This window comes from Hemiscyllium ocellatum, chromosome 21 (assembly GCF_020745735.1).
Source record: "Hemiscyllium ocellatum isolate sHemOce1 chromosome 21, sHemOce1.pat.X.cur, whole genome shotgun sequence".
Classification (NCBI taxonomy): Eukaryota; Metazoa; Chordata; class Chondrichthyes; order Orectolobiformes; family Hemiscylliidae; genus Hemiscyllium; species Hemiscyllium ocellatum.
This window is the reverse complement of record NC_083421.1, coordinates 62,473,424-62,487,702: the sequence shown is the minus strand read 5'-3', so window position 1 is coordinate 62,487,702 and position 14,279 is coordinate 62,473,424. Positions and strand designations below refer to the sequence as shown.

The 14,279-nt window shown below is 38.3% G+C and overlaps 1 protein-coding gene across 5 annotated transcripts in view; it reads right to left on the bottom strand.

Annotated features, from left to right (window-relative positions):
- Positions 1-3,445: 3,445 nt before the first annotated feature.
- The window catches only part of odf2a (outer dense fiber of sperm tails 2a), a 35,004-nt gene continuing 24,170 nt past the window's right edge, over positions 3,446-14,279 (bottom strand). For 2 of the 5 annotated variants that reach the window (XM_060841143.1, XM_060841144.1), the window contains exons 16-20: positions 12,882-13,040; positions 11,881-11,972; positions 9,862-10,024; positions 7,862-7,987; positions 3,446-5,774 (exon numbers count right to left, since the gene is read on the bottom strand). In XM_060841143.1, the coding sequence (XP_060697126.1) occupies positions 5,601-5,774; positions 7,862-7,987; positions 9,862-10,024; positions 11,881-11,972; positions 12,882-13,040 (714 nt within the window). In that variant the 3' untranslated portion in view covers positions 3,446-5,600. Of the gene's footprint in view, positions 5,775-7,861; positions 7,988-8,464; positions 8,516-9,861; positions 10,025-11,880; positions 11,973-12,881; positions 13,041-14,279 lie in introns of those variants that run through there. The other 3 variants (XM_060841145.1, XR_009645809.1, XR_009645810.1) reach the window with 3 other exon arrangements.

Below are 14,279 nucleotides of genomic sequence, written 5' to 3'. Positions count from 1 at the left end.
AGATGTTTCGTCCCTGTCCAGGTGACATCCTCAGTGCTTGGGAGCATCCTGTGAAGCACTTCTGTGATGTTTCCTCTGGCATTTATAGCAATTTATATCTGCCACTTCTGGTTGACAACTGGAAGCGGCAGATACAAATCACTATAAATGCCGGAGGAAACATCACAGAAGCGCTCCACAGGAGGCTCCCAAGCACTGAGGATATCACCTAGACAGGGGACGACACGTCTGCAACACAAATTCCCAGCTTGGCGAACAGTACAATGGAGATATTAGAACGGTTGTATTATAGAGGGGGATATAAAATTGTACACAATAGGGAAAGGATTGATCACTTCAAGTCATATATTTCTATGTAAAATCTTTCAAATATGGAAATCTATTCCCTCCAATCTACAGGCAGATTAAACAAAAGAAAATAATCCCTTTGAAATAATATCCTTTTCTAACTCCTGGCCTTGGAAATAATTCTTTTAAAATAGAGATTCTGGCATGGAGACACTAATTGACATGACTGACTTTTTAAAAATGTTTAAACAGATGGCATTGCAGCCAGTCACTTGGTTATATAGAATGTGAGTAGTGCTGAAGAGAAAAAAAACATGTTGCCAAAACATCTTGCATGGATCAAGACAAAACACAAGAATGCTAAATTTCAAATGATTTTAATTTCTAGTCTAGGGAGTAATTTTTTTCCCATCTGCTTTTATCAAGGCAACAACTTGGCCAAAGTCAAATTGCCAACCAGTTTCTTCTTTAGTATAAATTGTTTTTTAAAAAAAGGCATTCTTCTATATCTCCCAATGATTGCAAGACAAAAAGCTTTCAAAACATGTCTCTCTTTTCAGTTGTTCTTATTTTATATTAGATTGTTTAAAGATCTTAAAAGCATATCAAGAAGTATTACTATCAGGCACTCTGTTCTGCACAATCTTTTGGTACAAAAATTTATTTCATAAACATGCTCAATTTACGAGCATGTCTTCAGACTTTCATCTAGTTAAGTAGGTGTCATGGAGACAACTTCCTTCTACATGGTTCTGGAACATACGACTGGGCTTTCGTTTTCCAAAATAAAACTCACTAGATGCTATGTTGATGATCAAAGCAGATATAAATTGTGTACACTTTCTGTTTAAAATGGAAGGTGGGAAGAAATTTTTGGTGTTCAAAGCACTTTCACAAAAGGCGTTATTAATGCAAGAAAAGTAACTAAGGTATTACAGGGTTTCAAGCTACACACAACTCAATCAGTTCCTCAGTACTGTTACACTATTATTTCTGCATGAGTAAAAAGGATTATGAATTCCAAAGTATAGCAGAATACTTGAGTGGCCTGTGCCATTTGAATCACTTTGCAGTTACAGCAGGGATGGAAGTAATCACCTGTTCACTCTCAGGAAAGCAACATTCTCAAGAGTTTGCTTCAAAACCATGCCCCAACCCCTGACAGTTGAAATTTGCAGACTTTAATTTGAAGAAAAAAAGTCTTATTTTTGAAAAGTACAAAATAAGGTTTAAGGGGAATGATTTAAAAGGGACCCAAGAGGCAATTTTTCCACAGAGGTTGATCCATGTATGAAATGAGCTGCCAGAGCAAGTGGTGGAGGCTGATATAATAGTTTAAAAGGCATCTGGATGGATATATTAATAAGAGGGGTTTAGAGGGATATGGGCCAAATGCTGGAAATGGGTCTAGATTATTTTGGATAGCTGGGTGGCATGGATGAGTTGGACTAAAGGATCTATTTCTGTGCTGTACAACTCTGACTCTGAGTCAAAATTTCAAAGTAAATGGAAATTTTTTAAAACAAGTCTGACTATCACATTGTCTTTGAATTAAAACAAAGTGCTGGGGAAACTGAACAGGTCTGGCAACAGAGCTCTGACGAAGGGTCACTGGATTCAAAAACATTAACTTTGTTTCTCTCTCCACAGGAGCTGCCAGTCCTGCTGAGGAATTTCTCCAGCAGTTTCAGATTTACAGCATCTATAGTTCTTCATTGCTTTTATGGTATTTGAATTGCTGTGTTTTTCTCTCACAAATTGCAGAGCAGTACTTAAACCACAGCAAATCAGCATGTCAATGCACAGAGTGGTAAGTTATGGGTCTGTACGTAATTTCTTACATGCAGAGCTTGTAATCTTAGCCAGATCAACGATAGCCTACTTTGCCAAATGAGACGTGCATGGGTTAGGAAATGACAACAAGCAGTTTACCCGTGGCACATAAACCTCTTTGGTTAGATACAGAAGTGCATCCTGGGAGGTGAAGCAATGATGTGCAACAATGGATTAAAGGGTGACCTAGAGTAAGTGGAGAGTCGTTTGTGAAGATCCATTGCTTTCATGGAATTATAGAATCCCTACAGTGTGGAAACAGGCCATTTGGCCCAACAAGTCCACACCTACCCTCCAAAGAGTAACCCACCCAGACCCACTCCCCTATCCTATTACTCTACATTTTCCCTGATTAACGTACTAATCTACACACCCTGGAACACTATGGGCAACTTAGCATGGCACATCTTTGGACTGTAGGAGAAAACTGGAGCACCTGGGAAGAAATCCACGTAGACACAGGGAGAATATGCAAACTCCATACAGTCGCCCGAGCCTGGAATCAAAACCGTTCCCTGGTGCTGACAGGCTAATCACTGAGCCACCATGCTACCCAAAGCTGTCGTTCCCAAAGCTTTCCAACACTAGTGTTTTCATCATCTCCAGACTGGGTCTTTTGGAGACCAATTCATAGAGATTGATTGTTTTAGGAATACAAAACACAAAGAAAGCCACAGTTCAGAATTATGAATTTTTCAAGCAGTTTTAAGTTATCTGAGCTTCAGACAGGAGCAGTAACCTTTAGGGGAAAGGAGCAAAATGTGCTGATAAACATTACAGCAATGTCATGGGATATTTGTTGGTTTTAAAATCTTCCCAAACAGTAACTTTCAAAGGACATCAAGCCACGTTATATTCAGACAGTAGCAATTGAAACTAACTAGAATAAACTGTATGAAGTACACACTCAGGAGAATGTGTTACTGGTGAAAGCTGTTAAAAGACTATTGACATTTGAACACAGTGGAATCTGAATTAGTTGTCAATGTACTGAAACACCCACATGTATCACTTGAGTGAGTTGTACAATTTCATACTCAATCCCCCCCCCCAGGTTTAACAGGAGATTTATTGGCATGATCATGGAGTGATGTGGTGCAACTCACTATAGCTCTGGTTTATATAGATCAATAGATCTGAGGATTGGAACTGAACTGTAAATTTATCAATGTGTATACATTAGAACTTATTTGTTATTTCTGTCAACCTAAATTCAATATTATGGAATGGTTATTTAGTAATATTTTCAATCCAAATTCAACATAAGTGCTATTTGATTTTCCAAACATGCAGAAAGATCAATTACTTTAAAATAAATGGGAGAATCATCCACTAGTGCTTCAGATAATCAATTTCTCCAATAACTTGGAAAAAAATTATTTATTTCGAATCCAGTGTAATCAAGATTTAAATCAACATTTCCTCAGCAATAGGGGCTTAAGTCTACGGCATTTCTTGGCTGAACAATTTGCCAAATGGGCCTTATGAGATCATAGTAGATTTTGGCGTGAAAACCTATCCCTTTTTATAGAAGCCCAGTAGTGTGGAAACAGGCCATTCAGCCCATCGATATTCACACTGACCCACCCTCCTACCATATTCCTGTAATCCTGCATTTCCCATGTGTAAATCCACCTAGCCTGCAAGTCCCTGGTCATTTCCCATGGCTAATCCATCAAACTTGCATATCTTTGGACTGAGAGAGGAAACCAGAGCATCTAGAGGAAACCCACTCAGACTTGAAGGGAATGTGCAAACACAGTCACCCGGGACTGGAATTAAAATTGGGTCCCTGGCACTGTGAGGCAGCAGTGCTAACCACTGAGCCACAGTGCCACCCCAGTGGGTGGTTCTCTCTCACAGATACACAACAGATTTGGACAGAGGTGTTCTAAGGCCCACTGAACCTCATCCCAAAACCATCCTACAAGAAATGAGTCACATCCACTAGGAGTGTGAAAGTAAAACAATGACACAGAAAGAGACTGTAGTCAGCACAGAAGATATGATCCAGTATTTGTATTATAAATTATTAAATGGATCCAAAAATATCTAGGATTTCAAAGTTAGTTGAACTTCAGAAAATCAGAACTTTACAAAGTAATTTACATTGACACTTTTGGTGACTTCTCTCATGTTTAACAAACTGAACTAAGTTGGCACTGGGGGTTAGACCAGACCTTTTCTGCAGTATCTGCACACCCCAAGGCTAAGTGCAACAAGGACTATTGCACATTCAAACATGGCTCTTTGTTTACATAAATTAAAAATAAATATATTTTCTAAAGTACATCTTCATCGAATGGATGGGGTTTCTGACTAATTTGTTTTAATACAAGCTGTCAACCAGAAAAGTAATTAAAGTATATAATAACTGAAACAAACAGAAAACAGAACCAGAAAAATTCTATGCTGCAGTAGTTTGAAGTATTAGAAGATAAGGTAACTCACTCGTAGTTTTCATTATAGCAGCTTATCCCATGACCACAAGATTATTCTTCCTGACCTCAGTGTTAACCTTGCAAGTTCATGTATTTAAAAGACAATTTTGTAAGTTGCAATTGGGAATGTTACAATGGATATTTGTAACTTGCAGAAATATCGTAAATAAGGACTTTTTAAATGAATTGATGTCCTGACTTGCTGTAGATGAATAGTAGGGAATTACTGTCAGTTCAAGTTTTCTTCAGTTCAAATTAATAGAAATTGCATCTTGAGATGCAATGTGTAAAATGATATGTAATTGTGGAGAGATACCAAGCAAGCAAAACTTGGAATAGATGTGGCTACTGGATGAAATGGAAGAGGGGAACAGGAGAGATAGCTGGCCAGATGCCAAAACTAAAAATCGAAGAACTTGAGGCACCGATTTGAGACATACTAAGGAACGGCTAAGGAACAGCAAATCCTCCTATCCCAAGCTAACAACCATATCCTTCCCTCAACTTAAGTTTAGTTGAACTGCCAACAGACTCATTGGCTCAGTAGGAAAAAGAATGCCAGCAATAAATCACAGCAGCATTGTGAATGCAAGTTTGCTGCAAATCGAACACTTAGATCTGAAAGATTAAAAACAAGGTAAGTAGATCCTGTTACCCACAGTCAGTATGCCATGCAAAGGAATTTACTAATAAATGAACACAGCACAATTCTAATAAAATATTAGGACATTATCAATTCTGCAAACACTGATCTGAAACTGGGGACTATCCAGAATAATTCACATATTAATTATACAAAGTTGGAAACCTATGACTTGACTCATTTGACAAGTTTTTTTTTAAACTTTGAATGAGTTTTACTTGAGGCTGGAGTGATTACTGCCCTTGGGAATCTGCATTATTTATAATATTAACCAGTTCATAAGAATGTGCTTCACGTGTGTGCTTTTTAAGAATGTTTATAGCTCCAGATCCTTAAAAAGAATAAAAGCAGATGTAAACTTCAGTAAGTTCACTTGTTGATACTGCAAGAAATTTTCAGAGAGGTGATCTAGATTGGAGTGGAGAGCTTGTTAAAGCAGTATCACCAAATACATTTGCGTATGAAGATTTGAGGAACTGGACATAGTTCTGCATGCTGCGGTTGGTGCATTCCGACTGCTCCAGACGATCCTTCAGGTCTTGTAAGCGGCTCTGGAAACGCCTCTCAGCCTAAGAAGTAATTTTGCATAAAATGGATTTGACACAATTACACTTTCAGCAGTCAGTAAGTAAGATAATACATCACCATATACTTAGCTATGAAGTAGTTATGCAGGCTGTTAAGTAGTAACCTGCTCTTAATTCCATCCCCCACCCTTTCACCTCACCTGAAGTTGCTGAGGGACCAGGAAATTATACTTGGTGAAATGCAAATGCTTCTAGGCCTATTCAAATAGTTGGAATTACTGTGACATAAGCAGTTATTAACACTTCACAAAAATTTCCTATTAAATCATTGGAAGGTTAGGTATTTGTGCTTACATCGAGGAAAGTTTGGCAAATAAATGTTATATTCAAATTTACTGAAAGGCAGTTTAATCCACATTTAGAAAATTTGGAAGTTCAGGAAAGGTTGGGATGGTGGTGGCAGAAAGAAGAATGAGCAGATAAAATGGGATTAAAAATGAAGTGTGTGAAAATGCTAACTACTGTGCAGGCACACAAGCAACATTCTAATTACATTTAGTAACCCTCTTTTAAAAATTAACCCTCTTCCTTCAAATTAAAGTCATATCCTCAAAGAATTCTAATAATTTTAGGGATGCAGATTTTACACTTTGGTTCATTCATTATAATAAAACGTCCAAGCAGCAATGAGATAAAAAGACAAGGAGGCATTTCCACGCAAAATATTTTGTTGACATTGCAAAACGATACCCTAGTCCTCCATCAGGTTATAAGATAAAGATTTGACTGGATGGACGTTAGCAATCTTGTAATATGCAGACATGCACAAACACAAAAAGAGGAGGTTTCTTTTGTAACAAAGAGGCACAGCATGCTGCATTTACAATTAAGGACTGCAATTTCCTCCTAGATGATTCCATGGAGCAAATCTACATAATAAAAGGAATCACTAACCAGTAAGGTAACATTAATGAAAGAAACTATTAACTTCACTTGAAACTAGGGGAACTAGGTGATTAGATATTGGAACTGAAAATGTGTTGCTGGAAAAGCGCAGGAGGTCAGGCAGCATCCAAAGAGCAGGAGAATTGATGTTTCGGGCATAAGCTTTGGATGCTGCCTGACCTGCTGCGCTTTTCCAGCAACACATTTTCAGTTCTGATCTCTTAACATCTGCAGTCCTCACTTTCTCCTCCGATTAGATGTTGGACCCACTTTTATATTGTGCTAATGTTGCCTAATCTCAACAAAGATCCTGTATGGCCAGTGGTATAAACAAATCTATAAACACCTTCTGGGTGAATATGGCTTTAATTTTGCCTTAGGAAACCTGGTTTACAAGTAAGTTTATCAATATTAACAGGACTGAGCAGAAGGTAAAATTTAAATATTCATGAGAACAATGATAATGCCAGAGATAGTGTGAATGGAGGTATTTTCTGGGTACTCCCATGTGTTTGCTCTACGAGGAGAGTTGCTTCCATGTCAAAATAGGCCCACTCCAAGAACAAGTACCTGATGGTCTTCTACACCAAGACAAGTATTCTGCTGCAGCCACTGACTGCCAGTAGTAGCAACAGAATTGTAACAGCATTCGCTCGGGCAGCACAACAGGGATAAGGTTCTTAACCAGTACATGCTGTCCATCTCTATGACTCTATGAGATAAGAACAGCAAAATCCTCACTTCAGCCATCAGTGATCTAGTAATTGAGTGGCCTAGCTGAAAGTCTCTTGGGGCTGGCAGGAGTTGTGATTGGAGGAGCAGCAAGCACAGAGATCATAGATTCTCTCCCACCTATCCTGATCACAGATTCTCTCTAACCCTGCTTGCAGTTTCACCTCGTCCAGTCGGATTCCCTGACCCATTTTTGCTGCTCCATCAGATCCAGAATCCTTGATTGGAGGAACTGCAAAAGTGGGAGAGGGGGGAAAATCAGTGATTGGAAGAGGCTCTGACTCTCCCATAACTTGCTGTTCTTCCAACCACAACTCTGTCCAGTCCCACTCTCACTGACTAATAGTTGGGATTCATTTTTTTTTTTCTTAAAGCATCTCCCTTGTTCTCAAGGGCAGAATCAAAGAAACTTAATTTTTTTTAAAAAAAGCATATTTGTAACCTAGACTTACGTCATCTTTACTCCTTCGTAGTTGAGTCAGTTCCGTTTTTGTTCTGCTCAGCTGTGTTTCAAGGTCCATTATTTTGCTTTGTAAGGTTCGTTCTTTTGACAGTGCTCTCTCCCTGGTTTGGTCCACCTGGTCAAACAGATGTATTTGGTCACTGTTACCCAAGTTTTCTCACTGACAATCTGAATTGCAATATCAGTTTCTACGACTAGCTGGAAAACCAGTTACCACACAAAACAGATTTAAGGTAAGTGGCAAAAAAAAAAATCCAGTTGTTTCAGGGATTGTAAGGAAATGAGAAGGAATTTCAATATAATAGGTTTCTGGAATCTGGACTTCACCAGATGAAAAGATAGTGGAATACATTCAATCATTTTCAAGTGGAAACACTCAAAAAATAATAACTTACAGGGCCACAACTAAGAATCAGGTAGTAGCAATCGATTGGTGGTAAAGAGCTTGAATGGAAAGGATAGACCGAATGCTGTCAATTTTCAAATAATGAAATTGGTCTTTTCTGTGAGGACACTTGCCAAGTTTGTTTGCACTGTTTACATTTATGGTTACTGGGTTGTCATTTACAAAAGCTACCTCAATGTTCGGCTCTCTTGTCTTCACACCATCAGCAGTCAGGCTCCATAAGTATACAGAATTTTACTGTTAAAACAGAGCAGTCAGCAGACATGCTGCACATACCAGAATACTGGTAAGATACTGTAGATGCTGGAAATCTGAAACAAACACAAAATGTTGGAAAAACGCAGCAACTCTGGCAGCTTCTGGAATGGAGAGAAACACAGTTAATGTTGAGTCCAGTGTGACTTATTCAGAACTGAAGCATCATAACAGACTTGAAACATTAACTCTGTTTCTCTCTCCACAGATGCTGTCAGACCTGAATTTCTCCTGCATTCTGTGTGTTGGATACCCTTCGATATTTTCATCATCAAAACTGGCTAAACTGTAAACACACAACTTTGATAGGTTTGCAATTGCATTGTGATGTGTTGAATGAGATTGAATTGAGCATGATCTTCACAACAGCAATCCAAAAGGGTTAAAAGTTCTTAAAGAGTAAATCTAGTGTAATGCATACTAGGTGATCGAAACATGTACCATAGCAGTTCACTATGCTTGGTGTTTGGTGAATAAAAGTGATGTGTTTCAGAGGCCGTTGGCTCATCTAATTTATGCCTATCCTTAGAAAGAGCTATCCCATTAGTTTCACTCCCTTGTTCTTGTCCATATTCCTATATGGGCTGAAAATGTGTTGCTGGTTAAAGCACAGCAGGTTAGGCAGCATCCAAGGAACAGGAAATTCGATGTTTCGGGCCAGAGCCCTTCATCAGGTGAAGGGCTCTGGCCCAAAACGTCAAATTTCCTGTTCCTTGGATGCTGCCTAACCTGCTGTGCTTTAACCAGCAACACATTTTCAGCTCTGATCTCCAGCATCTGCAGACCTCACATTTTACTCATATTCCTTTACGGGTCTTTTCCATTCAAGTATATATTGAATTGCCTTTTTAAAGTTACTAGTGAATCCAATTCCATCACCCTTTCAGGTGGTGCATTCCTGATTACAGCATTTTTGCTGAGAAAAATATGAATTTACCTTGAACTCAATTTGTAAAATTTGAAAGCTGATTACTTAAAAGTTTCCATTTAACTATACTTGCCATGTATTATTTAGAAAATATAAAATTCTTTATTACAACTGCACTAAGTAAATACAGGTTGTAGTCAGTAGCTTCACAATAGCAGTTGATTGCCATCTGATGGATAAGTTTTCAAGTGAACATATTTTTAAGAAGCTATGTCATTGTAAATTTTAAAATGGAGATTGCTGACTTTTGTTAGGCAAGGATATAAAGAGTTATGGAACTAAAGGTGGTGAATGGAGTTAAGACACAGATCAACCACGATCTAATTGAATGGAGGAGCTGGATCAAAGGCCTGACTGGCCGCCTCCTGTTCTACATTTGGTAAAGTCTCACTGAACTAACCTGGCACCTGGCATCATCAATGGCAGCCTCCAGCTGTCTAGCCAGGCTGTTGCATTCACGGGATTTTTCCTCTAATCGCTGCTGGTTCTGTTGAATGGTCTCTTCCCGTTTCGTTACCACCTGAGTCAGTTCCCGGTTCTGGGCGTCTAAATCTTCCAGCTTCCTACAAAGGATGATTAACATTTTGTCAGTGTACAATATCCTCAGATCTTCTAAAATATGTAAGTCTTCCATCACATGAGTACACCTTTACATCGAGCAACACAATTCAATTTTGGTTAACACAGTCACATACAGGACTTAAAAGACTTTTTCCGGTCAATATTGTAATGCAGTACTGAGGCACCACTGTCCTTTGGATGTAAAGTTGGAACTAATGCCAGTGTGCTTGTTTTGGTGTTTTGAGACATTAATAATCGCACAGCAAAATTCCATGATGAAAAAGGCCAATATTTCTCCTGCAACCAACACTACCGGAAATAAATGAACTAAACATTAATCTCAGCATTTATTGCCATGTGCAAATGGCTGCCATATTTGACCACTTTGTGACAAGCCCTGGACAAGGCATGTGAATTGCGCTGGACTCAAAACATTAACTTTGCTTCCTCTCTGCAGATGCTGCCAGGCCTGCTGAGTTTTCCAGCAATTTTTGTTTCAGATTTCCAGCATCTACAGTTCCTGGTTTAATTTATGTGAATTGCTCTGACCTGTTTGCTCTAAGCTGACCTACTTTGGTGAGAAAAATGCTTTGGCAATGCTCAAGAGATTGGAACTAGTGTATAATGAATCCTGCCAAATATAAAAACAAGTTCAGAACTTAAATGATTTTGAAATATATCCTCTAAATTGGAGGGTGGCTCATTACAAAGGATATATTGTCTTATCAAGGGATGGAGAATGCCACTAAGAAAAATTTAATTAGATTATTCAATTGTATGTAACCCAGTCTGATCCTTTAAATAAACTGCTAAAAAGAACTTGCTTGATCTTTACAAAGTCAGATTCTGGGTGGAGCTCCGTTCAGTCTGGTATTGGAACAATGTTGTTTATTAGATAGGAATCTTAAGAGGCATCATGTTACCACTGGATTGATGGGTTTGAAAAGGTTCACTTTCTCAAAATCCTAAGTCCTTACCTTTAAGAGATTCTGGGCATTTTCATGAGTGGATAGTTGTAACTGGTATGTGTTAGCCATATTGTTAAAATTGATACAATTAATCTGTAATCGATCGCAGGACTTGTACAACTATTTTGTTTTTTTAAAAACATTTAATTAAAAAGACTACTTTTTTGTTGGTGGGTTCTGAATCTGCACTTGAGTTTTTATTTCAATAAAATGATGCAGGTATGACAGCTTCGTTGAATACATGACCTATATACATCATAGTGTACATATCTTCAGTCAAAAGGTTTTAAATTTAGTTTACGGTCCACTTCTGCTTTCACAATTTGCCTTTCAAGTTTAATCCATCTTTGGAGAACTGAGAATCGCTTTGTTCTAACAGGTTCCTGTTGTTCCTCCTTTTTAAAAAAAACACAACATAATTCAGTATATACAGTAATGGTCTAATGAAGAACAGTCCAAAACCTTTAAGGGATTAGGGAAAGGACTTTTTCTTTTTAAAAAAAAGAGAAGGGAGCCATTTTGACACCAATATTACCCCTCTTAAAACTAAAAAACCACATTGTTCTAATACCAGAACCAAGTTTGATACAGTGTCTACCTTTGAAGGGCTAAGGAAATTTCAATAGTTTCAGGTTGTTCACTTGGTTGGAAGGGAAACTGGCCACGGTGGGTGGGATGGGGAGGGGAGGAGAACTTGGGAATTCCCTTTCCAGGGCATTTACATTGAACAGACAAAAAAATGGTAGGAGAAATGAAACTCCCAAACAGAAATGCATAATGTATCTCATATTAAAGGAATAAGGAGTCTGGATTTAGCTCAGACTTCTCTTGTAATGCAATAATATTTCAGTTAGCTCCTTCCTCTTTTAATTACACTCAACAAAACTAACCTTTCCAAAGTCTCCAACTTCAGCTTCAGATTATAATTTTCTTCTTGTAAATGTTGGCACTTCTCTCTTGTCTTGCTACTCTGCTCCTCAATCTGCGCAGGCCAAGATGGATGGTCAAAATGGTCAAAAGAGCAAGATTCAACAAGGAATTGTCGCTTAATTTGACAACTATTTCACAATGGCAAGCACAGATGCTGATTTAGTATAAAGAAACTGAATTGAATATATAGAATCCATTCTTGTCTTTACTTTCTACTCTGATATTTATAGAAAAGTAGGTACAAAGGGAGGAGCATGGGAGTTTTTCACAAACAGCACAGATGTGAATTTTCTGTCAAACAGTGCACTGCAAGACTTCACAACTAACTCAAATTAAATCCAAATTCGAAGTACAATGCTTAAACTAGTAGATGCAAGCTTCTGATCTATTTACTTTTCAAGTAATTGAACAATATAGATGATGTTCAATTACAGAAGAAACCCATCACATTGTTACAAAGCTTTCCAACACAGCAAGGCCAGTGATAGAGGTTTGCATTGAACTATAAATATATAAAAAGCATTGTTATTAGCTCTGCATATTACCATCTGTATTTGCACCAAGTTTAGTTAAGTTTAAAAACCTGCACAATGCTTCACGTTCAATAAATAACTTGGAAGAAGTGCCTATGCAAGCAACATAGGTAGAAGCAGTCATTCTGCACAAAACAAGATCCCAGATATAGCACAAGATGAATGTCTCCAATGCTTTTGGTTGCTGCTTTCATACAGTCATAGAATCTTTAAAATTAATTTAACCCCTTCTGGAGGGAAACAGGCTTCAGTTTAACATATCCGAAAGATGGCATCTCAGACAATACAGTGCACCTTTAGCACTACAAATAAACACAAAGCTAGATTACATGAAGTATTGGAATGAACTCAAAACTTCAAAATCAATATGCTATAATTGAGTTAGATTAACAGAAAAGTAAACTCAAAACTGAGAAATTTAAAACTACCTCCATCTTGAGATTACAAATGATAGATGATTGATCTACATGTTTTCTCTCATATATTGCGAGCTGCTGTTGGCAATCCTGAAGCTTGTGCTCAGTTAACTTCAACAACTCAGGAACAGGCTCCAAATCAGTCAGCTTTTTCTGCATCTGTTTCCGGACCTATAACACGAACACGAAAGTGTCTAAAAGTAGTATCCATCAAAAATATATTTACCATTGCAAACTCAAATTTTTTTTTATAAAATCTTGAAACAAAATATGAACAAGGAACATAGGAAACAAGGAGCAGCAATAGGACATTCCTTCTATTTCCCAATGGACTAGTTTATCTTTTTTTCTTTAATTTATTTAAGAGTATAGGCTTCAATGGCAAGGCTGGCATTTATTACCCATTTCTAACTGACTCAAAAGGATGGCAGTATAATAGAGTGTGGTGTGCTGAGTCTTTTCAGTGGCTCTGTGGTTAGCACTGCTGCCTCACAGCGCCAGGGACCCGGGTTCAATTCCCGCCTCAGGCAACTGTCTGTGTGGAGTTTTCACATTCTTCCAATGTCTGTGTGGGTTTCCTCCGGGTGCTCCAGTTTCCTCCCACAGACCAAAGATGCGCAGGTCAGGTGAACTGGCCGTGTTAAATTGCCCGTAGTATTAGGGGGAACAGGTCTGGATGGGTTGCTCTTCGGAGAGCTGGTGTGGACTTGTTGGGCCGAAGGGCTTGTTTCCACACTGTCGGGAAGCTAATCGAAGGTAATCTAATCTATATATATGGGATGAACCTCATCACAGAAGCCATGAGTGTTGCCAGATGGAAACAAACTCATAACAAATTACAGCATTCTAGATATTTTGTGCTAAAGCTGCAATTCATACATCTGGAATAGAATTATAAAAGGCAGTCATCGAAAATGCTAAAAATATACTGGGTTGTCAGCACCTGAAAGATTTAACCGCAACAACATTCAAAATCTGCTCCAAAGGAAACATACCAAAGCTTGCAACACAAACAAAATCAGTAAAAGTTGACTTATGAACTTGTCCATTATAAATATCTCCATCCATATTTATAATGGGTCTTGCCAGTGTAAGATTGACAAGCAGTAACTACTACCTTCTCAGTGGAGGTGCTGGAGTACCAGGATTTATATCTCACTCTCAAAACCCACTTTGCCTAATGATATGGTCTGAATTCCCCATGTGCAGTGGCAATTCTTTGGAGACCTGATGGTGGGGAGGAATTAACGACACCTTCAAAATATGCTTTACAAAGTGTCAATTTTCTTCTTTCTTGTTGGGTTAATGGTGGTGTTGATTTATTTGCTCAAAACATTAAGGAAACATTGGCAAGATCAGCATTTACTCCCCAATCCTAAGGCTTCACAAGCCCCATTCTTGAGCTGCTGA